General features: G+C 41.5%; 1 protein-coding gene across 23 annotated transcripts in view; it reads right to left on the reverse strand.

The window, feature by feature from the left end:
• The window catches only part of ptprk (protein tyrosine phosphatase receptor type K), a 139308-nt gene extending 119565 nt beyond the window's left edge, over positions 1–19743 (reverse strand). For 8 of the 23 annotated variants that reach the window (XM_029114470.2, XM_029114467.2, XM_029114468.2 and 5 more), the window contains exons 1-2: positions 19550–19743; positions 17769–17792 (exon numbers count right to left, since the gene is read on the reverse strand). In XM_029114470.2, the coding sequence (XP_028970303.1) occupies positions 17769–17792; positions 19550–19622 (97 nt within the window). In that variant the 5' untranslated portion in view covers positions 19623–19743. The remainder of the gene's footprint in view (positions 1–17768; positions 17793–19549) is intronic. The other 15 variants (XM_029114473.2, XM_029114472.2, XM_029114466.2 and 12 more) reach the window with 4 other exon arrangements.
• Between the last annotated feature and the right edge of the window lie 4238 nt (positions 19744–23981).

Consider the following 23981-nt stretch of genomic DNA (forward strand, 5'->3'; position numbering starts at 1 on the left):
TGAAATTCACCCTTTTAACAGCTCTTAGACAAAAATAGGATATTCTCATTATTTTCAGAACTTTTGTGCTTCATACCATTACATTCAACAAATACATTTTTACATATACACTTGGCTTTTAACAGGTTTCTCAGAAGCCACTTAAAAGTGCAATTAAATAACACATTTACCATTGTATCCATTTCAGATAGAACTGATTGGCTGTGGTCATGGAAAGTAATGTTTAACACTGACAGAAAACCACGCATTCTAATTGAAGGTATCTATGTGTTCCATGGAGTATTTCTATGGCAGGAGCATCCTTAATACCACTATTGCTATAATGAAGTGCAAATGTCAAGAAATGCAACAGTCCCATCATTTTCAGTTCCTTTGGTGGGTGCAGTATATAAGCAACAACTCTCCCAAAAATACAATTATTGAAAGTTTGAGGAGAAGACTGCTGACCATGAAGAAAAAGAAAAAAAAAACAGCCCAACGTGAAAACAGCTGAGCTTTGCTAGTGCAGTCACGTAAGATTCATCTCCGCGTCGAGCTTTCCCCCGCACAACCACAGTCCACTGTGCAGTATGTTATTCCGCAGTAACAGAAGTTAGCTACTTCACTGCGAGAGGCATGGCTGGCTGAAGTAGAGCATGTACATCCATAGCATTAACATACAGAGATATTTAGTCTAACTGTGCCTATCAACCTCTCTTTGCCATCTGGTCTATGTGGGCCCAGTGGTGTTGATGGGTTTTCAGTGGGCGGGATATCAATGTACGCTCTGACAGTCAAAGAGATGTTCCCATTCTCTTAGACTCCACCCAGCACCCTAACCAGGCTACACTAGGCTTAATAAACCATACTCAGACTCACTCCTTCAGATCCTGTGCACTCTCCTCCCGCATGCGACATGTAATGGGCTGAACATGCATTCCAGTACCGCTAAGTGGGAAAAAAGGTAACCTCACTCTAACCGTTTCTGTTCCTACCGAACAGTAATCATATCTTGAGGATCACGGTCCAGTACTTCGCAAAGGATTAACATAATGAGTGTAGGATCTGATTCCATTTCCTGCATGGGCACCTGGAGAGGTCCTGAGGCGGAGAAAGTGCCTCCGGGGAGGTGAAGCCATCACGCCATTTGCGCACTGTCAGCTGGGGATGGGACAGGGGGGCCATCTGGATAGACCACCTCCAGCCCTGGCTACATATGGACCACCCCCCCACCCCCACCCCCTCCACACATTGCCCACTGGACAGCACAACCGGTCGGGCAAGCCACAGAGGAGGACGTGGGCTGGGAGCAGGGCAGGAAGAGTGACCAGAGACTGAACTTCCGTCTTCTGCCCTCAAATAATGCTATTTTATTTTGAATACATTCTCCTTTATATCCCCCCCCCCCCTCCCCAAAATGTCTTCCCTTTTATTACCAATTTGTGACTGCTGACCTGTCTCATTACAGAAGTTTTCAGCGAGCTCAGGGCCTGTCAACTAGTAAGCCGTTGTCTCACACTTCTCAACCAGGAGTTAACCAGGGCCAATGTGTTAACAACCACAATTCCCTGGCTGGCGCCTGACCCTGCACAAGGAGTTGCTAGAGCGAGACATGACAGCACAACCCTCCATGACTTTCCCCTCCTCCAAGATGGATGACACGGGGAAAGCGTCCGGAGTCGGAATCCACGGCACGGTTGGAATGATCATTAAATGGACCTGCACTGTGCACCTCAGGCAGCTGAACCGCTTGGGAGGCCCAAGTTTCTCTGCTTCAGTTCACCGCGGTCGCTGAATGTACTCTGGCATACAAAATGGTTGCGCCCAGCAATACGTTACATCGACACAACCGGTCTTCAAATGGCTTGTGCCTTTAAATGGTAGGGGTCTAAGTGATAGTGACCAATCAATTTGCATCTAAACACGCGTGTCTTTGGGCCTTCAGATGAGCCTCCTCTGCAGTATGGCTCCATAATCACGGAGAAGGAGAGTCAACACGACCGAGCCAAGGTGATGGCATCATCTCCCACTGTAATCCGGACAGGAAGAGGAGGAGAAAGGAGGCACAGAGGTGACAATCTCGACCCCCACTGGTGCTAGCACGGCAGTGAGGCCACAGCCTTGGGGCGTGGCCTTAATGAGGAGGGCATCCATCAAATCAAAGCCCATAGGTTTCTTATAACCCCAATTCACCTGTTGAGCCACCGGCTGAAGACAGAAGACAACAAACAACAAGCCAAGAAACGTAAAAAGGAGTAACACCAAAATGGATGAAGTAGCCCAAATAGCCACACTGATGTAACAGAGGGTTTACAGAAAGGCGGTCTCACAGAATAGACGCCCTCACCAAGTTAAGCCCCGGATCATCCACCCTGACGTTACAGTGACTGTATCCCAGGCTAGCAAGGCAGCTGATGCTACAGGGCAGAGCGGCAAGGACACTCATGCCCACCACACTCCCTGACAGATCCAGTTCACAGAGCATCATGGGAAGAGCTAATACTCCCAGACAGTTGAGGGAACCTTCCTCCTCAGTTCTGCACCAGCGCAGTACCAGGTCGACCCATCTACGACTACACCACATGACTTCAGCAGTCAGCGAGACTTTTCCGACTGGAAGCGGGGGAGGCGGTTGTTGCTCGGTGTACAGTGCTTGGTTTTAAGACGTTGCCTTATCGCCGTTTTACGTGGAAACACCACTGCCCAAAACAAACAGTGCAGGCCTGTCTTCAGTCAACAGGAGGAGGGGAGTACCATCTGTCTCCTGAGCAATAACACATCCAGCCCTGAGCATTCCCACATGCTCCTTTCACTGTGCCTGGTGCTGACCCCAAGCCCCACACTCCGAAAAATGCCATTCTGTGCATTCTCTCACACGACTACATTTGGCAGACCGATGTCACGACAAAGCCAACAGTGAGCTCATAGGTTTTAAAGGTACAGCGTCCATAATGTGATACGAATTTACTTGTGCGGTTTAATTGACTGAGGATAAGATTACTCACCGTGATTATTGTAACATGGGTATTCAGATATACCGAAAGGTAGTAAATCATTATTTTATGCTAATTTTGGCAAAATCACGAGAGAGTACATGATTTTAATTGGGTAAATTAATTATTAATCAAGGCCATGGGGTAACGGGTGGGATCAAACTGAATAAAAATGGATTAAGATTTGAAATGTTATGCAGGGTCACGATCAACTACAGCAGCATAGAAAGCAGATTTTAAAGAATTGACAAAAATGATTTGTGACTGTACCTGCTTTTATGCCAATTAGCCTGTGATCTAATCTGATCTGGAGAACTGCCACTGATGAGTCAGCATGAATGATTGATTAAAGCAACTATTCTTTCACTGGGAATCAGTGTGAGTGACCCGCGTCATCAATTCATCTTCATTTTCCCAGAGCCATTGATTGCTGTCAGCCATTGGTTCATTGGTTCCAAGCCGTGGCTAAAGAGAAATTCTGACAGCCCACATTTAGGCGGCGAAAAGGCTACGAGTCGCTATGACTACACTTACTGGTGATAATTCAACTTAGCAAAAAGAGTCACAGTCCATCCCACTGTTCTCCATCTCTCACATCACAGAGTGTTTATCTGTAGTTGTTACCTGTCACAATTACTTCCAGAGAAATGCCAGGATATTGTGTAATATGGCCAAGATAGCTATTGAAGGATTCACCCAAACAATGTGTAATACCTCTGTAATATTCCTTCTGCACTTAATGTGCAGCAGCAGAAAGCCTGGGAGAGGAATAAGAGCCTGCTGTGACCACTGTTAACCGTATATTGTATCTAAGTTTCACTAGAGCAAATCAATATCACTTTCAGCAGTAAACCTTCAGTATTGATACTCTGATAGAACTTACTGACAAAGCATGTTCATACCTCATAACACAATGACCTATAACCCGAATAAGGGCTTAAAACTATTCAACAAGAGTGTGGAATATTAGTGGTTTAGTTGTGAAATCCTCTGAGGTTTGGATTTGTCCAAAGAAATATATTAAATTCCATCAAGACTTTTCAGCCACAGAGCAATTCGACCAGTGGTTTTCTGCTAACCAAGACACGGGTATTTTGTGGATTCTGTGGACATTTCAGGAGGTCAGAGGTTAAACTGTGGGTAATTAAGATTCATTGTGGGCTTTGTCTTGTCAAAATATGCAAGTACGCAGCAGAGGCAGAAACACTAGCAGGGCCTCCACTTACACAGTCATCACTGTCTGTTAGATTAGCCTTTAAATTCAGGGCCACACTGGACTGGCTGAGGGATTTACACAAGGGTGTCTTGTGTACACTGAAGCCCCACTTCACCATCTACGCCTGCATACATATAGAGCTACAGAGTTCCCTGGCCTCCAAGTCGTATAATTACAAATTACAACCAGAAGAAATACACCACATCAATGCGTAAATCACAGCGATGTAGTTATCTATCATATTCTGTATGTGTATTCTATAGTGTATTCTCTCACAGTAGTCTCCAGGTAAATAAAACACGCGAGCAAAAACAAATGATCATGAGATGGAATTTTTATTGTTGGAACATTGCAACTGTAATTCAGTTGTATTGCCCTCCTAGGCTTTTGACAAATAATTTAGGGGAGATGGTTTATCCATGACATTACCAGAGACTCTGTGTTATGTTTTTATTTTACTTAGCCGGCACCATAAGGCTTTATTGATCAGAGCATTCTGCTCAAATGAAATTATAATTAGATAACATGTAATGTTCTGACAAGATCCAAATTGCAGTAACGTCAGAAGCATTTGAGATTTACAGTCTTGTTAAGATAGCTGGGTTGAGACAAAGGACAGAAGTCTTGCTAAAAGAGCAGCGAGCCATAATCGCACATCCCCCAGAAGGCACCGCGTGCCACACAGGCGATGGCCTACACCGCCTGTCCGACCGGCGTCACACTTTTGAGATATCCCAAAGAGCTTCAAATCACTATTCCACACCGACGTATCCCTTCAGTAACTGATCAATTTGAGAGAAAATAGATGTTGAAAATCACAATGCGACGGCCTAACTCGGCCTCCTCCCTCCCTGGAATATGTCTCTGACTCACTAACAATGTCCGCAGTGTGCAACCATTAAAAAAGAATGAATCACCTGGGGGTCAAATGTCACAATAGAAAGATATTTGTACTCAAGTATTGCGTCCGACGTTGCACTAAAATATTAATGGAGAACTACAACTTCCTCAGCCTACAGGAAGGTGAGAGAAAGGCCTTTTCCATCATACTAGTTAAACAATTTGGTGATACATCAAGCAAGGGGGGGGGGGGGGGGGTCAATCAAAAGATCTGGGCTAACCGCCCTTGACAGAGTATCTGACAGGGGAGATGACAGATCACAGACACCGAATGGGAGCGAGAACGGACCTCTGACTTCCCTGCATGCACCCTGGTTCCATGCTGGAAGACTCTGTCACCCCAGATCATCCCCACAGTTCAGACGGCCTCCTCATTAAGACAGCTTGTCAGGCCTGGGATTCCACATTCTTACAATTAAATACCTGCCAAGATGCATCACCGTACACAACATGGCCCGAACCAGTCATAACGACCCTGCAATGACATGGACTTCTCAGCACGGGTAAATTAGCAGGAGGTCTGTTAACAAAAGAAGGCTTCCTGTGTCAAATGCACCAGCACAGCTTCCAGGTAACAGAACTGGTAATGATTAACCACATGAACAATATTAAAAGCATACCGTCAAATAGAACACACACAGAAACACACACGACTACAAATGTAAGGTTGTGTGACAAGGTGACGTCAAGCCGGTGGTTTAAAGTCTATGGACAGGAGAGATTTCCCGTGTGCTCCTTTTGATTGACATGAGGTAACCGGCCCAGAACACACATAAGTAGACAGAGGCCCTGCAGACATAGCCACACAGGGGAAGACCTGAAAAGCGGCAAGGCTGTGGAACAGGGCAGGGCCCTCCTCCTATATCAACTTGCCACGGCCTGCTCAAACAGGTCGAAAGTGTTTACTTAGGAGAAAAGAGCCCTCGCAGTCACAAGGTTGAGTCCACTTTGGCAGCAGTGGAGAAAACCTAGACATGTGAGGGCTCCCGAGCTAGGACAAAGACACATTGAGGAACAAATTGCAGAGTAAAGATCCTCAGTTTGGGACATTTTATTACAATTCCCGACCACTTCTGCTAATCTACTTTACTGGGAGGACTAGTGTGGTGTTGTATCCTGAACCATGTCCTGTTCTGAGGGAAGACTGTGACTAAACCCTGTTCTAACATCAAAGACCCAAGACAATCGTAGAGCTGGCAGGTCCAGGTGCAGTCCAAAACCAAGCTACTTGCAAAGGATCTAACTTCAGTCTGTCAACAAAGGCCACCTCTGAATCCACTTACATTTGTTATGTTAACAAGACTAGCATGCATAGTGGTTTTCAGTAAAACCACTATGGTAAACATTTAGAACCTGTGATGTTAAAAAAGCACTGGTTCCCTTTGAACTTCTCTAAGCATTTGTTTTCTGTTTGACACGAATAGAATAGTCATAAATAATGGCACTGGTACGAAAAATAAAAAGAGAAGTTGCTCAGTTAGAAAATAATAACAATTTAAGGCAAATTTCCAGACCAACAAAATGTAAAAGTAATCTGAGGAGGGTGACTCAGTGAATGATAAGACTAATGACACTCTGAGGTAAACATTTTGAGGCAATTTTCATGGAATGAGGAATCCCAATCAAAAAAATGCCAAGATCCTGAAAGATCCCTTTTCTAAAAGTTGTTCAAATATATATTCCTAAAACAGCTTGATCCGATGTGTATTTGATCTGACCTCCCTTTATTAAATAGCTCATATTTAGGATGCTTTTCTGGACTAATATTATAATGTTTTAATAAAGGCCCTGAAAGACAAAATAAAGGATAATACAGATTAAGAAATACCCATGGAATGAGAAGGGAATGGATAGCCTTGAAAGTAAAGACCCAAAACAAAGAAGATGGGTACAAACATGGGATTGCTGATACGGATTAAGTTTGGTTTCTCCTTCTGGGGAAGACAGTTTATTTCGGGATGTCTTCAAATGTCAGTTATTTTATTACCTTTTTTGACACATACATACATAAAATGTCCACAGACAGCTCTCTGGGAATGAGAAAAGACTAATTTCAGAAAGTGATATTAATAATTAAGCGATCACAAAAATCATCTCCGAAAAGCGAGTTACCTTTAATTCTATTATCCATTTCACAGTGTTACTCCTCAATGTATACTAAAACAAAATAATTAGCAGAAATCCCACTCTGACAAAGAGTTATTTGTTTTGAGATTCATAATATTATTTTAGAATTATTTATAAGATTCTAATATAAGGAGCAAACAACAGTAGTGTTGAATTTCAGTGGCTAGGAAAAACTCCCTAAGAAGGCAGAATTTTAGGAAAAAACCTGGAGAGGACCCAGGCTCAGAGGGGTCACTAGTCCTCTTCTGGCTGTGCCGGGTGAGATATTAAGAGTCCAATTTGAATAATTAATAAATGCATGTGAGCTAAATCCAGAGTCTATTTAAATTTAGACTAGGTCAGAAGTATGACCAGATGGACAAGGACATGGACAGGGACAGCAACGGGCCCCCCAAACCAGGTACTCCGCAGGTGTGGACCAGGACCTCATGTCCTCCTAAAGTTTAAAACGGGAGGAGACTGGGAAAATTCAGAAAATGCATTCCTCATATCAACAACGATTTATAGTGGAGAAGGAGAACTAAGTGGGGAAGGAGAACTGACCCAATCCCCCAACACAATAGTAAAGCAGCGTAAGACATTGGAACTGAGACGGGGGGGTCCGGCGACACTGTGGCCCTACCCAGGGGAGGCCCCGGACAGGAAATCAATCCAAAGTGACACCCACCAACAGCAACCACCCTAAATGAGGGCCGAGTATTGCCAGCAGAGTACAGCCCAATTGCACAAGTGCACAACAGAGAGACAACAACAAGCCATTGATTCTGCCCCCGAAAGGCATTGGAGGGAGGGCATCCCAGTGGCGACGAGAGCCCACCTGGCAAGACAGCAGGGGTGGACAGTATCAAGCCTTCTGGTCACCTTCACGCCTCCGGGCCAGGCTACACCTAATCATTAAACGTGTTTGATGCTTTTAGGCACTGTTGGATTTATATTAAGAAACAAATAAATAACTTAAGAGGGGTATTGATAACAAACTAGAAATCAGGTCCCTGACCTGACTCACTGTAGCTGCTGGGCATCCCAAATTTACTTGCAATAAGTGGCTAATCATGCGAGTCTTGAATTTTGAATGAAGCTGACAACAACAACCATTTTCTAACTATTTAACTAGTAAAAGTACATGTACAAGTAAAAAAATAATAATACAGTTTGACTTGAGCAGAGTGCATCAATTAAATGCTGCATACTGGAGTCTATCATTTCTGAACCAAAGGCAGAGACTGATATCCACAGCGTCAAAATGTACTTAGTGAAGTTCAACAACTTCGGGAACAGGTCCGTACCACAACTGCAAGACAAGTGGGGAAATGTGTGCTACAGAGATAAACGAAGGAGGATGTTTGTTGTAAGGCTAGGTCTTACAAACAGTACACATTTGGAAAAAAACATGTTTGTTAAGAAATCATTAAATTCCTATTAGTGTTGTGCCAATTTTCTGACATAATATAAAAATATACAACTTCAGTAGTGCAAAAAAAATATATCTGAGTCAACCAACATGTGGTCAGTCCTCAGAACAATCAATCAAAAGCATTTTACAAAGCCCTTTTTACATCAGCAGTTGTCACAAAGTGATTTTACAGATACCCAGCTTGAAACCCCAAAGTGCAAGCAACTACAGAGCTACCCAAAAAAATATGGTGTCCCTGTTCCGATGAAATTGTTCTCCTTCCATCTGTGATAATCAGCTCCTCTGGTGCCTGATTTGACCCTTTATGAGGGATAGGAGAAAAAGCAGTCCAAGGTTATCCATGGAGTAGTAGTACCCCATGGAAAAGGCTTTTAGGAATTAACATACAGAGCTAGAAAACACATCCTGCTTTCAGGATTATACTTAAAATAGAGCTGTGAAAATAATCTTTTTTTATTCCATCACCATCGATTCACAGTATGAGCTGCCTTTGATATATCGCATTAAGCGTGACAGCCATTGTTTTCCTAGCATCAGAACTCTTGATTGGGTAATCAGATTGGGCTTGTCCCAAGCAGCAGAATCACAGCTATTTAGGCTTCATCGCCAGGCTGCAGTAGATGTTCACATTTCTTCATTAGAGTTGGACTGCCATGAAATTATGTTAACCTGCTGGGTTAACCTGACCCTATCAAATTTCTCAGCTGGATGTAAATGATGTCACTGACAAACAAGGGATGACCTGCCGGCACCCATATCTCCATTCAGAATACCAATAAGGCACAAAGCCGAGGTACATCTGACAGCTTCATATTCAGCCTCGTGTTATGGCAGATGAGGAGAATGTTCATATATTGGGCTGGGTACCACTATTCTTACGCTTTGAGTATCTACAATCAAGTTGTCAAGACTTCAAGGCAAGGATAACTCTAGCCCAGAAATATTCACTGTTCCGTCCTTCAAAGTGACTGGCTCTATCGAAATGTCCCTGTTCATGTGCCCAAACCCACAAAGCTGTGGTTAATCCAAACTAATATCAGGAAAACTCTGTCCTAAGAACACAAATTCTGGAGTCAGTTGGGGGCCTTTTAAGAGAGTCACAGGGAGGGGAGTGTTGGGGCAATACTTTTCTTGAGCCTCGTCACGCATACCCCACAACTTGGGGGGAGGGGCAAACAAAAGGCCTAGCACATAAACAGCGAACAGGCTTTGCTGTTCATACAGTAAACACATACCTCTCCGACTCACCAAAACGACCTCTGTCAAATGCCAGCTCTACCTCAACTTCATGCGTATTGAGAGCACATTGCAAAGTGACCAGATCGTTACTTCGGACTGTTGTTTTAGCCATTTTACCTATTTGAATTAACTGTGCCCAAGGTCCAGTTGCACAGATCAGACATTTTAACTTACCTAGTTGTACATCTGCTCCAGGTGTGTGAGGAGGATAATCTAGGCCATACACTACGGAGGCATGTTCTGTTTACTACAGTAGCAAGCATTTCCTGGTGTGGCAGGGGAATTGGTGATCGGGTAATTGTGTTGGTAAGCGAAACGCTGGCTGCATTCTGAGAAAGGAATTGCTTCTTTGTTTGAGTTAGGGCCTATTCAGGCTGCAACAACTGCTGTGATAACATTTTTATTTAAGTAATATTTAACCAAGACAGAAAAACACTTTTGGATTTACACTTCCAATGAGAACGTGTCATGCTCACAAACCAAAAAATGAAAATGTTGAATTACTGTTCAATAGCTACAGTGGTGTGTCCCACATAGTTAACCCGCCCTTTACTGAATATCTCTGCTACTTTACAACAGCAGGAAATGTCTTTTGAGATCTAATGTCACCACTCATGTGTCTATAATGTACGAGTTACACATTCATGTTTCGACCTCCGTGAACGCAGGGAGCACATGCGGGGAAGGAATTCCCTTCTGTCTGACACAAACTTTGTTAAAAATCTAAATCAGTAAATGAAGGGCCAATAAATTCCAAGATACTTGTCTCTTTGTTCCTTCACTGTACCTAATATCAATACAGAAAACCGTCTGGGGGTGGACACGATTGAAATATAATTAACATTTGTTTTGTGCCGACTTAACAAGCAAATACTATTTTCTGAAATGCCTCCCAGTTATAAAATTCAAATAACAAGTTATCATGAGTGTCAGGGTACATTCTAAGCTTTGTTGCCTACTTTTCAACCAAGCGATGGCATTTATTTGCTTGAAACAAACATTTAAAATAGTTAATGACACATAAAAAATTAGGATTGGCCTGCACTGCTTCCTTTTAAGATGAAAAATGAATTAGGTATTGGCAATTCCCAACCCTATGCCCAAACCAACATGCAATACCTTTTACACAATACAATATATTTGCGATTCAATACTGATTCTTTGAAGACATTAGTTCCTTTAAGGATAAAACAAAATAATTCAGTTGTCAGGCAAGTTTATCTTGTTAAGGAGCATACAGACAGGGGTGAGTGAACAGGGCATCTTTTCAAATTGCTGTAGGCCAGGTGTTTGAATGAAGCCATGTTGATGGCTGGAGTCAATGTAGCTAGTTTTCGCTGTAGTCCTAAGAACATTTCAGAGTTTAAAAATAGGGTAGACATCTAAATTTAGCTCTCAATATCTGTTACATAGGGTCAACAGAGAATCATGAGAAAACTTTGATCAGTCAGGTAAACAACTGTGCTTAAAACGTATTGTCTCCATAACTGAAAATAAATTAGTTAACAAGCTATGAAGGTATTATACTGGGAATTGTGTGGCAGGTAGAGCCAACTACAGCAAAAACAATGTGCAATAGTCAAGACAATACAATTTAAAACCATCAAATCATGTCCCCATATGTATCTGCATACAGTCCCACCCCCTAATCACTGAAAAAAGTGTCAAAAAGTGCCAGGCAAATGTTTTAAGGAAAAATAACTAAATACTCCAAGAAAGAGAAGTCTCCTTTTCATATCCATTTTCAGCACTGAGATGGTGTGGATGCGCGAGAATTTCACTTTAATATCAGGTTGAGACATTAGCCCAGGGGAGATTTTCAGACACATTAAAAGCAGATGATATTCAGGCCGCCATGAAAACTACGAAGAGGCAATCACACCATGGGGAGAAACTCATTCCACGGGGAGACGGGCAGGAGCACAGTAGTGGCAATGATGGGCAGATCCCTTTGGGCTTGTTTACAATACGTCACATTTTCCCAGACATATCGAAGAAGACTCAAGATGTTAGATTATTCTGTTACGTAAACGTACAGATAGACAGCTCCAGACCCCGCCTTCCAAGTTAGTATGCGCTGGATTTTCGATAGATTATCTGTGCAGTGTGTACTCATTACACTTCACCCACAACTGATGTCCACAATCCTGCATAGTATGTATTGAACATGCCGGTATGAATTCAAAAGCTATGGAAATGCTTATTCAAGAATTTGTAATTCAGTGGTCTTTTCCACACTGCAAAGTGCATGTTCCCATCTGCTTTAGCCATAAGCAGTTGAATTAACTAGTTTTTGCTTGCTCCTACACACTGACTTCAAGACCATGGGTCTATGTTGGCTGCCTGTATTTTTAAAGTAAAAGTGGCTGAATGTCTGTTTTGAACTGGGATGTATAACATTTTTTGCTCCTGCATGCCTGTTAAACCTGTCAGACGCACCCTGGCATGGTGTCGGAGAAACACAGGCCTGCCATTAAACGCCTTAACCCAGGAGAGTTCAAGACCATAAGTTGAATACACTTCTTCCAAGCAGTAAGTGGAGCCAAATAAAACAATGATAAGTGATTTAAAATAGATTTGCCAGCAGTTTCCCCTCACAAAAACTGAGCAGGGGATTTTGGCCGGGCCTTTCAAATTTGTCCCGAGTGACAGCATTTAGACCAAATCAAGAGTAGAGTTTTTCTTTTTAATTAAAAACAGTACCAGCACTTCCCAAAATAGAGTGTTGATTGTATAATCACTTAAATCATCATCTTATTAGAAACAATGCAGCAATACTTAAATCTCCTTAAATCTTCCAAACAGACTGAAGACAAAAATCTAATCCATCAGACATTTTTTTCTTCTTTTCACAACCAGTCTCTTCTTAGGAACAGTCCAGTCAGCATTCAGAAGAAGCTTAAGGGTAGGCATCAGAAAAGACCACCAAAAATGCCATTACGGCTTTAATCTCCAAAATGCTGTGATGACAAAGCCCAGGAATAACTGAAGTCTGAGACGTTCACCGGAGCCCTGAACACAAACAATCATGGAGCATCTCTCCTAGTCCTAAATACTTGGCAGACATGCACGCTGAGAGCAGAGACACATCAACGCCACCCCCATCATGAAGAGCTCCATGCACCCATTCATAAAGGCTCTTGATGCCTTGCGTGTTCCAACAGGCCTGAAAAGGGATGAAATGCTCCAATAAAGAATACACCTCTTGTGGCCAAATATCCACTGAGAGCGCAGGGCATTGGATACACCAATGACGCGAAGCAGCACGGTAAAGGGTCATTGGTTCCATTATTCAAAGTGGTAGGCCTGTGTTTAACACATCTGTCTGGTTCATAAGAACAAACTTGCTTATTCATTCGTAATCCCGGCAAAAACTGTCTGACAGTTAACGCGCTGACAAAACCTTTCCAGGTGTAGATCTGAATTAATAAATATATGGGGGAAATTATACGGAGGCTGCTGATTTTTAGGGAAACAAAAAATGCACACCGCTGCGGAATGTTGACACATTTTGTCAGGTATTGATTCACCATGCATAATCGGAAACTTCCGTAAAACAGAACAATACCTGGCTGCACGCTGCAAATAGATTTTTCTTTGAGGCTACACATGAAAAACATTCCTTTCTTCCACAGGTGCTGAGATAAGCAACTGCTCTCACTGTCGCCTAACCTGTAATAAAACTAAGATAGAAGACTCCTTGGGCCGCCCTGAGTCGTCAGCAACTTCCACTCTTATTGGTATTGAAAAGCAGAGGTGGATCTTCCTCGCTCTATTGCCCAAGGGAGGAACGACTGCCCCGTCTAATTAAAGCGGCGAAAGTTCACACTGACTGCAGAAAACCAGCTCCTCCATTCGTGGATATTTTTCCCCAGAACAAAACTCACGCTACCAATAATTGCTTCTATATCACCAAATGCACATCCTTGAACAGATTATTTACAAAAATGCAAACAGAAGACGTTATAAGGATAAGTTAGTCGCCAACTGCAGCCTGCAGTACCTCTGTCAGCCTTCTACTAACTCACTAAATGAGAGGCAGAACACACTAAACGATGTCACATCCAGAAGCTTAAACTGTGAAAAATTTATCAAATCCATCCATGAACATCTTAATCAGACTTGCATTTCTCCCAATGCAACATTTAGTGCACATGAGAATTAAATGTATACAGTATATCAAGCATATGTACATATATTATTTTTTGAAGTATTTGGTAATGCCTCGCTCTGCCATGTTCTGCTATGAACTACTAATAAACCTACTCTATGCAGTAAAGTCAAAAATATTTCATGGCTATAAGAAAGAGGTCAATTAGCATTTTTCCACTCAGAACTGTCCTCCAATGTTAGAAGATGTGATAGTTAGGAAGAAGTAAGGACTAAATTGAAGTGTTTTGAGTTTTTTTTTTTGCACGCTCTACAGCAAAGGTCGGCAAATACTGGGACTATAAGCAATTTGTAGAAGCAATTGCTTTTAAATAGTAGGATAAAATTCATTAAAATTAGTTTCACATCCGAAATTGATTCGCAAATAGTCCTACGAATATAATATGAGAAGATTGTTCATTAACACAATATGTGAACAGTCCTGGAGTGATTGTTGAATGTCCATTTCCAACTCTGTAACATACATTCCATGAAATCATTTTCTTTGTAATGGTTATAATCAAGTAATTAACCCTAGCACTAACCCTAAGACATACATATTCAGACTTCCTAATAGTCTTCCAAAATCTAACTACTTCATTTTACATCCATAACGCTTCTAGTTAACTTAATTTCCTCAAAATTTAAACAAGGCATCTGTGTGAGGTGGGCACTCTCCCCAATATGTACCATTGACTGGAGATCGAATCAAGTAAGACCGACCATCCCAATGACTTATCAGAGAAATGTGGTGAATATTGTTCCTAATGATAAGTAAACTACAACAGTGAAATCGTTTTGGTGATATGGGTTATTATTAACAAGATGCCTTCAACATTTAGTAGTCGTAATTTAAACAGTTTTGCATTTAAATAATGATTGTAGACATCATTGTTATCAATTCAGGCAATTTATCACAATACCAATTTGTAACAATGCGGCAGGGCTGAACTGAAGACATTCACACATCAAAATTCATACATCCCATTTTGTTTATCCATTCTGAGACATCACAGATGTACTTTTTCATGCAAATGCAGGGTTGGGTAGGTTACTTTTTAAATGTAATCAGTTACAGTTACAAGTTACTTGTCCACATTTGCAATCAGCAAAGTAACTTTTAGATTACTCAAAATCAGTAATGTAATCTGATTACTGAATTACTTTTAGATTACTTTCCTATTAAGAGGCATTAGAAAGAGGCATAGGAATAGCCTATAACCAGCTGAACACCCTTTGCGGGATCAATCAGTGTTAGAGTTTATATTACTGGCCAAAAACTAATTTACATTTTAACTTAAGGGTTTTGTACAGCGCCTTTGTAAAGGGTTTCTAAACCATTGCTTTCTACTACAATATGATTGGGCTACATCTCTACATTACATGCTAAATGTCTGTCAGATATTCAGTCTTCCAATTAACTCTCCATCTTCCAGAATCTGGCTGTTTATCTGAACATAACCCAAAATCGAAGGATGTGTTAACCTTTTCTGCTATTTGTTTTATTCATGTTTCTAATTGCTTCAAAACATTGTTGAAAAATAAGTGGCAATTTCTCAAAAAGGGTATTGACGTTTTAAATCAAGATATCTGTAGATTTTTGCGTACATTATTACAGTAATCTGATGTTTTGCTCCACAACCACCAACATCATCTAAACGGTGTTGAAACCCCAGGCACGCGAACGCACGTTTGCAATCGTGAACATCCGCACACAAATACGTTTTACCCGCGAGAACGTAACATGATTATTAGGACCAGCAGCAATTTATTTTCATAATGCAAATTATAGAAATAAACTGTGATTATACACCTGCACTCTTAGTTTAAAGTAAATGTCGTCAGCAGCCAATGATAACCAATAGATGCAATATTCCGAGATGCAAAGCAAGCAGAATCCCATGGCCTAACCTGTATGCACAGAGTTGAGGTGGTTGCTTCAAATGCATATCATCATCCTTCGGCAGAGTGCTTCTCAACACACCTTTTCTCCTTAAATATCATGATTAATTCCATATAATGTTTTCTCTTGAAGGCAGCCAATGTTACAGCTATCTAACAAATAATTGCCTAATCTTCAAAAACGTTTCCTGTCTGAGTTTCTCAGTGCAACTCTTCTCGGCAGTGTTGTTCGGTGCAAACCTTGAAACGTATATTATATTACACTTGAACTAATATATAACACGAGGTAGGCCTATCGGCTATCATTGTTCTGAGAAAGATGCATCGAGTATTACTAATCACCTCTAAATGAGTCGGCTAATATAGATACACACTGTTTTTACCAATTGAACAAGCACTTCATCAGTCACTAAACTGCTTATGCGCGTCCACGTTTCCGCACATGATGATCACACACACAACAACTGAGGCGCTCAATTGTTATTTTGGTTAAAATAACAATGTCTTTCAATCATTAAATATAAAAACCAAGCATGCAGCCTGTCATAATTATTTCGCGCACCTATTCTTTTTCAATTGATGTAATCCAAAAGTAATAATACAAAACAATACAAGTATTTGTAATCCGATTACAATATTTTAGTTGGTAATTTAACAGATTACAGTTACAGTTTTTTTTGTAATTACTTGTAATCCGTTACTCCCCAACTCAAATGTAATGTCCATATTGCTGGAATGTTGAATCAGCCCTATGTTATATTGACAGAACATGGTTGTAGCCTTTTTAAAAAAGGTGGTTAAACAAGACCTGTGCGTAGACAATGGGAACACAATGTAGCAAACACACAGTAGGGACAAAATGTGTAAATGAAAAACCTGAAGCTGACATGTATTGAAGGATACCCCATTGCCTTCCATTTCAGTCGTTTCTCAGGTGAGTTTATTGAGAGCGACATACAGGAGAAATGCTCAAGGACTCAAGGGCACACTGACACATTTTTCACCATGTGGCCTCAGCGATTCGAACCAGCGACCTTCTGGTTATTTGCCCAATACCCCAACCATAGGTTTTCTGCCGTTCCATAGGTCATGAAGCAACTCATGGACCTGTCTCCACTTCCCAAACATATCAAAGTAATCAAAGATATGGGCATTAGGAAAACAAGAATTATGGGGAATTATTCGTCAGAACAACCAATAACAGTTTATTTGAGGTATAGCTAGTTCTTACTAGTGCTAAAGAACCATATGAAAAGGCAGAATAGTGTACTATTCACTAGGGGTCAATTTTGAATACATGTCACCCAGTAACAGCTGTTCCTCTCCTGCAGCATCTACCTTTAGGTTAATGGCCATCTCTCTCCAGAGTCATGCATATTCCCTATAGGTGAACAAATAAATAATGATGCTACTCAGTCACCACACAGTGTTATTACAAACACTAAATGATAACTGAAGATGAATATAATTTAAATAGTAATCACTTCATGTACTCTATGTACGGAAAATCGTGTCACTTATTTGTAACACCAGCAGTTATTAGCGTTATTTCATGCACACAAACAAAATGAACGTCTGGTATTTCAACAAATGTTAACTGAAGCCAGTCATGGTTTGAAAATGGTTGTACAAGGGGGGAAATGTAGTTAACCTTTTACATGCTGTGTCCCAAATCACATAGGAACAGTGCTAGCCATTTCTGCAGAGAGGGCCATTAACAAAGGGCTGAAGTAAGAAAACTGCACAGACAACATATTGAGCATCCAAGGTGGCAAACAACAGCCAAGAGTCATCAGGTCACATTTAACAGGGTCCCCATGTCCAATCACAGCACAGCTCAGTAACTCACCCTTCACCGGTTGTCCCATTTGCGCTGCGGCCAGATGCAAGCAACAGAAAATGAATAAGTGGATTAGCGCCCTGATCGGTGTCTTTTCATCTCAGACCAGCATTGCTTAACAAAATGTAAAGTGAGCCTGCGGTTAATTTTTGTTATACCACCAGAATAATCACTTAATTTACCAAACAAATCTCCAAAATGTGTAATTTGCCATTTGTCATCCTGTGTTTTTGATTACATTAATGTAATTAATCCATGGTGAAGACTTTGATTAATTAATCAGCAATTATACAGACAGCTGTATTTTCTATTTCTACCCCCCCCCCCCCCCACCACCACCGCCACCACCAGCGGTGAATTAATCTGATGATGTAGGTTACACTCAGACAGATGTGAGGAAAGCGTATATGCACTTTGAAGAGGTCCACAGATAATCAGCAACAGAAAGGGGTCTATTAGACCAAAAGGTTATAGAGGCAGTGGCTACTGATTATGGGCTACATATCTGCCTACATATCAGTACGCCGCAGATTCCTTTCCAAAAAACTGCCAATTCTTTCAGAGACCCCGTGGATTGAAGTGCTAATGAGAGATCAATTAAAAGTAAACCCGAAGTGATTGGGACTGTGAGGAAATGGAATTTACATCTATTTCACAGGTTTCTTTAGCATTTGCATTTTGAATGGTTTAGACAACAGGACTCCACCGCCTGCTGCTTCTCAAGTCCCCTGGGACATGGTATGAGACCGTCAACAGTAAGATACTGGCTTTCCTTTGCACAAGAAAAAAGGCTACTAATATTTTTACCATTCCAAATAGTCTGGTGGTGAACCTATAGACCAAAATCAGATTTCAATAAATAGCAATCCTTCTAATTCGCGATTTTGCAATTACAACTGGCGTGGTCTTTCCATGTCACTTATAAAGAGTATACATTTGGATGAAAGTGTTGCAATCGGAGGGGAGAAGCATTTGATCTTCACAGCAGACACAAAAAACGTTTTATCTACAACCTCAAATTGGCATCGAATAAAACGAATTAATGTTCTTTCTCAACCAACTCACTTTTACCTTTGCTTCTTGCTAAAATGGATATGAGTCGCTGTAACCTATGTATATAAAGGCCATGCTTTTTCATGTTGAAAAGTTGCTTTTTTAACAACCATGGCATACATCTCGAAACTACAGACAGCAGGTTCCAACTTTTGAGTCTTTCAATTTTCAGCGTATTATTGACCGAAAGTACCCTACCTAAATGTCAAGCGGGTGTTTATTTAATGGCGTTTGCGCAACCTTAATTACAGTCGGCAATGCAACATAAAACACAAATACAAGCTATTTACTCCAAGGTTGGCTTGACATCATAGACCTGCCTATCCAGACAATTTAAATGTTGCGATCGCACATAAATCTTGGAACCGATAACTTTTCAATAGGCCCGATTGTACACACGGATGCATGCGATCCTCAACGGAAAAACTAAATTACCTTCGTTCAAGGTGGCAACCTTTTTGGGAAGTCGTCTAGCTGTATATTTTTGAATGTTTACTTGCTCGTTATATCCTACCTGAAATAAGGCAACGGCAGGAATAAGGATCGATTTAGGATAAACGATTCCAAAGACTCTCAGAATTAATAGAAACCATTGTTTATTTTGTATATTAACTTTTTTCGGATCAACGGAATTTCATAGTGCACACCTTGATTTAAATAACTACAACTACAACGTTCACCACCAACTTTCCTCCGCTCCTAGGATATTACTCACAGAAAGATTCAAAGATCCTTACCTGTCGTGAGTTGAGCTCCTACGCTTACAATTGAAGAAGAAAGTAGTAAGCAGACAATTCTAAACATATCCATGTTTGTTTATTGAGTTTTATAAAGTTTAAAAGCAGTTTCAGGCGAGTATTATTCCTGTGGATTCACACGCTCCATTCTCACGGCTTGAGTCTCGCAGATACTTTGTTTCTCGGTTAGTGGAGTGAAAGTCCATGACGTCAGTATTGTCCCCGATTCAAACGGCTCTGCACAGAGATTCGACTAAGGCTCTGAGAGCGTCTGCAGGCTCCCCCTAACGTCGGTAAAGGGTCACAACCGCTTGATTTCCACAAGCGACATATAAAATATGTCTCAAGAGTTGCTTATTTTCATCTTCGAAACATTGCAGAAATCAGAAACTTTCTATCAAAAACTGATGCAGAAAAACGAATCCATGCTTTTGTTACTTCTAGATTAGATTACTGCAATGCTCTTCATTCCGGTTACCCTGACAAATCAATAAATAAACTTCAATTAGTGCTGCACACGGCTGTTAGAATCCTAACTAGAACATAAAAATGTGAACACATTACTCCAGTACTAGCGTCCTTACACTGGGTGCCTGTTAGGGTTAGGGCTGATTTTAAGGTTTTATTGTTCACCTATAAATGAATACATGGACTTGCTCCTACTTACCTCGCTGAATTGATCCAGCCATACATACCTTCACGTAACCTTAGATCACAAGATGCAGGCCTTTTAATTGTACCTAAAATGTCTAAACAAACAGCCGGAGGCAGGGCCTTCTCTCATAGAGCTCCACTATAACACATCTACTATAGTGGAGTGTCTACTAAAGACTCATCTCTACAGCATGGTTTATGATTAAGTGTAGTCTGGCCCAGGGGCGTGAAGGTGACCAGAAAGGCTTAATACTGTCCACCCTTGCTGTCTTGCCAGCTGGTTTCTCATCGCCACTGGGATGCCCTCCCACCAAATGCCATTCTGGGGTGGAGTCACTGGCTCTTGTTTTCTCTCTGTTGCGCACTTGTGCAATTGTGCTGTACTCTGCTGGCAATACTCGGCCCTCATTCAGGGTGGTTGCGGTTGGTGGGTGTCCCTTTGGTTGATGCTTGGCAAGTTTAAATAGGCTCTAGTCTCAGTCCACACGCATTTATTAATTATTACAATTAATCTTAATATGTTCACCTGGCACAGCCAGAAGAGCCTGGGTCCTCTGGCTGTGCCAGGTCACCCCTCTGAGCCTGGGTCCTCTCTAGGTTTCTTCCTAAATATTGGCATTCTTAGGGAGTTTTTCCTAGCCACTGAAATTCAGCACTACTGTTTTTTGCTCCTTGGGGTTTAAGGTTTAAGGGCAGGTGTTTTGTAAAAGCACTTTGTGACATCTGCTGATGTAAAAAGGGCTTCATAAATACATTAGATTGATTGATTGGCAATGTGGGTGGATTGATTTCCTGCCTGTTGGGCCCTGTCTGGGGCCTCCCCCAGATAGGGCCACAGTGTCACCGGACCCCCCCGTCTCAGCCCCAATGTCTTATGCTGCTATATTATTGTGCTGGGGGAGTAGGGTCAGTTCTCCTTCTCCACTATAAATCCTTGTAGATATAAGGAATGCATTTTCTAAATTTTCCCTGTCTCCCACCGTTTTAAACTTAGGAGGACATGAAGTCCTGGCCCACACCTGAGGAGTACCTGGCTTGAAAGACCCGTTGCTGTCCCTGTCCAAAGTCCTCTTGGTTGTGTTGCAGATCAAGACGATTCCTGACAATTTCAGCTGCCACTGTGCTGACACCTCCCCCTCCCCAGTGTTGTCCCTTTCCTTGTCCATCTGGTCATGCTTCCTACCTGGACTAAGTTTAAATAGACTCTGGACTCAGCCCACATGCATTTATTAATTGTTACAATTTGTACTCTTAATATGTTCACCCGGCACAGCCTGAAGATGACTGGTCACCCCTCTGAGCCTGGGTCCTCTCTAGGTTTTTTCCTACATTTTGGCATTCTTAGGGAGTTTTTCCTAGCCACTGAAATTCAATACTACTGTTGTTTGCTCCTTGGGGTTTAAGTCCGGGTGTTTTGTAAAAGCACTCTGTGACAACTGCTGATGTAAAAAGGGCTTTATAAATACATTTGATTGATTGATTGATTGATTTCTGTCCAAACAGAACAGCAAGAGAGCGGGTTTGTTCTGCATGGGCAGGTGCTTTGGGAGGTGGGAGAATGCACATTTTAGAACGCTTCTTTTGTCTTTAATTGAGTTTCTTACACACAAGGCTATGCAAAACAACCTGGCCCCTTATGTCTAGTATAATTTGTTTTGTTTTAAAATTGATGATTACATTGAATTAGATGAAAATGTATTTAAGAAATTAATGCCTACAAAAAATGTTTAACTCCACAGGCTTTATAATCCATGCCCAATAACAGTGTTACTTCCCACTACAGAGTTCCCATTACTGGATGGGGTTTGATAGATGTGTTTCTTGAAAAGGTAAGGGAGAGATGCATTTGGCTACAGTAGCCAAGTGAAATGCCCTGGTAATTGAACAAGGCAGACTACTTGTAATAACTCAGCAGAAGCTCACTGCAGACACCTATACAAATCTGGCACGGAAGTGGAACTGTGAGGTGCAGATTTATCTGATCCCCGATTTCCATATCAATTTCAATCAGTAAACCGCAGCCATTTACTGTACTTTCCCAATAATTCATAAGATGTTCTGATCTCTATTTAATGATCCCTTCAGAGGACTGGAGGGAGACCGCTATCAGTTCGCTGCATGCATAGCTGTCAATTCCATTTGATCCATGACATGATGGAGAGATGTAAGGAAAGAGGAAATGTAACATGATGATTTGATCTGGGCTTGTAATTATACACCACGGACAGTGAGCCTGTCAGCCTATGTCAGAGTTAACTTATCATACTTGGCACTCAACTACGCACCAATGAGACCCACTGACTTCAGTGAGGGTTTGAGAAGCAGACCTGGCTGCCATGTAAACAGCTAAATTCAAAGGCTGCTTGTACATCTCCCTGCAAAGGGAGGACGGGCAGAATAGCCTTTTTAGTGTGCCAAAAATGCCTCTCCTCTTCTCTTGCCATGCTTACCAGCAATCCTGCTTTGGTGTTGCTTAAACGACAACGGAAAGCATGATCGGAGGGCGATCCAGGAAAAGATTCAAGGGAGTTTGAAATTGGGAGGACACTGGTAAAGAGAGGAAAAGCCAAGTTGACCACAAAGCAAATGTGTATCCGTGCTCAAGGCTGCGGATCAGACCTTGGTATTTGCTAAATAAATGCCAAAGGTCCATAAACAAACTCTCCTCAAGTATCCCTTCTGATAGCCAGGACTTGGTGTCGAGTTTCAGAGGGCTCTAGCAAGGCCATGCGAAAAAAGCTATTTTCAAAAGGGCATTCATAGACTGATTCACAGACACTTAGCACATTATTTAATATATCAACATAACATTTATAGTAATAAGAAGACCGCAAGTTAATTAGTGTTTATTGATCGGGTACGTCAGATACAGCTTCAAAACTAGCAGATGACCAACAGCTATCGGAAAGGTTACTCAATTTCTGTGGAGATATTATGCCATTCAGGATGGTTACCACTTTGATATGAAGAAATGCATTTCATTAGGCCTGCTTCATTTCAAAGACTAAGCTGCAGGCTGAGGTCTACGTGGAGCATTGTTTTCATTCATGATACGCAAACAAAGCATTAATGGCTGAGAAATACTTTCCAGACCACACCCTTCCCAATGGCACATTATAGAATACACAAAACAGTAATGCCAGCATTCCCCCTGAAACCTCACAAGTCATTCCAATGGATCATCAATACATTTAATATATTTAAATGTAATGCTTTATTCACGATTGTTTGGAGTAAAACTCTCCTTATACAACAAGAATGCGACTGAAGCAATCAGGAACCCCAGAGCCTCCAGATTTGCACTAAAGTGATTCAACTGCACAAAACAAGACACAAAAATACACTCAAAATTTCACTTTGGCGTTTATTGTTCATTTTATTTCAACTCCGAAATAATCTGTTGGTGGTCTTCATTTCAGTTTGGTTTAGATTCGGAGGCTCTCACACTCAATCCCTATGATCAGGTGCATTCTAAGGTTGATACTGTGTAAAGGGTGAGACAGAACACACGCACACCTACACACATGCACACGCACGCGCATGCAGTGTTTTGATAAATGCTCATCAATAATGTTTTTTTCCCCCCATTAAAATAACAATTTCCCCAAACCTCTAACCCTAGAACCGTGGTATTCAAACATGGCCCCTGAAGCCAGTTACACTTTATTCTTTCATTGCAACCCTCTAATAAAAGACCATATTCAGACCAGGGACACCAGGTGGGTGGAATTAATGATGAGGAAAAACAGAAGGCAAAAGTCCCTGATTAGAGGGTTGC

This window comes from Esox lucius, chromosome 18 (assembly GCF_011004845.1).
Source record: "Esox lucius isolate fEsoLuc1 chromosome 18, fEsoLuc1.pri, whole genome shotgun sequence".
Classification (NCBI taxonomy): Eukaryota; Metazoa; Chordata; class Actinopteri; order Esociformes; family Esocidae; genus Esox; species Esox lucius.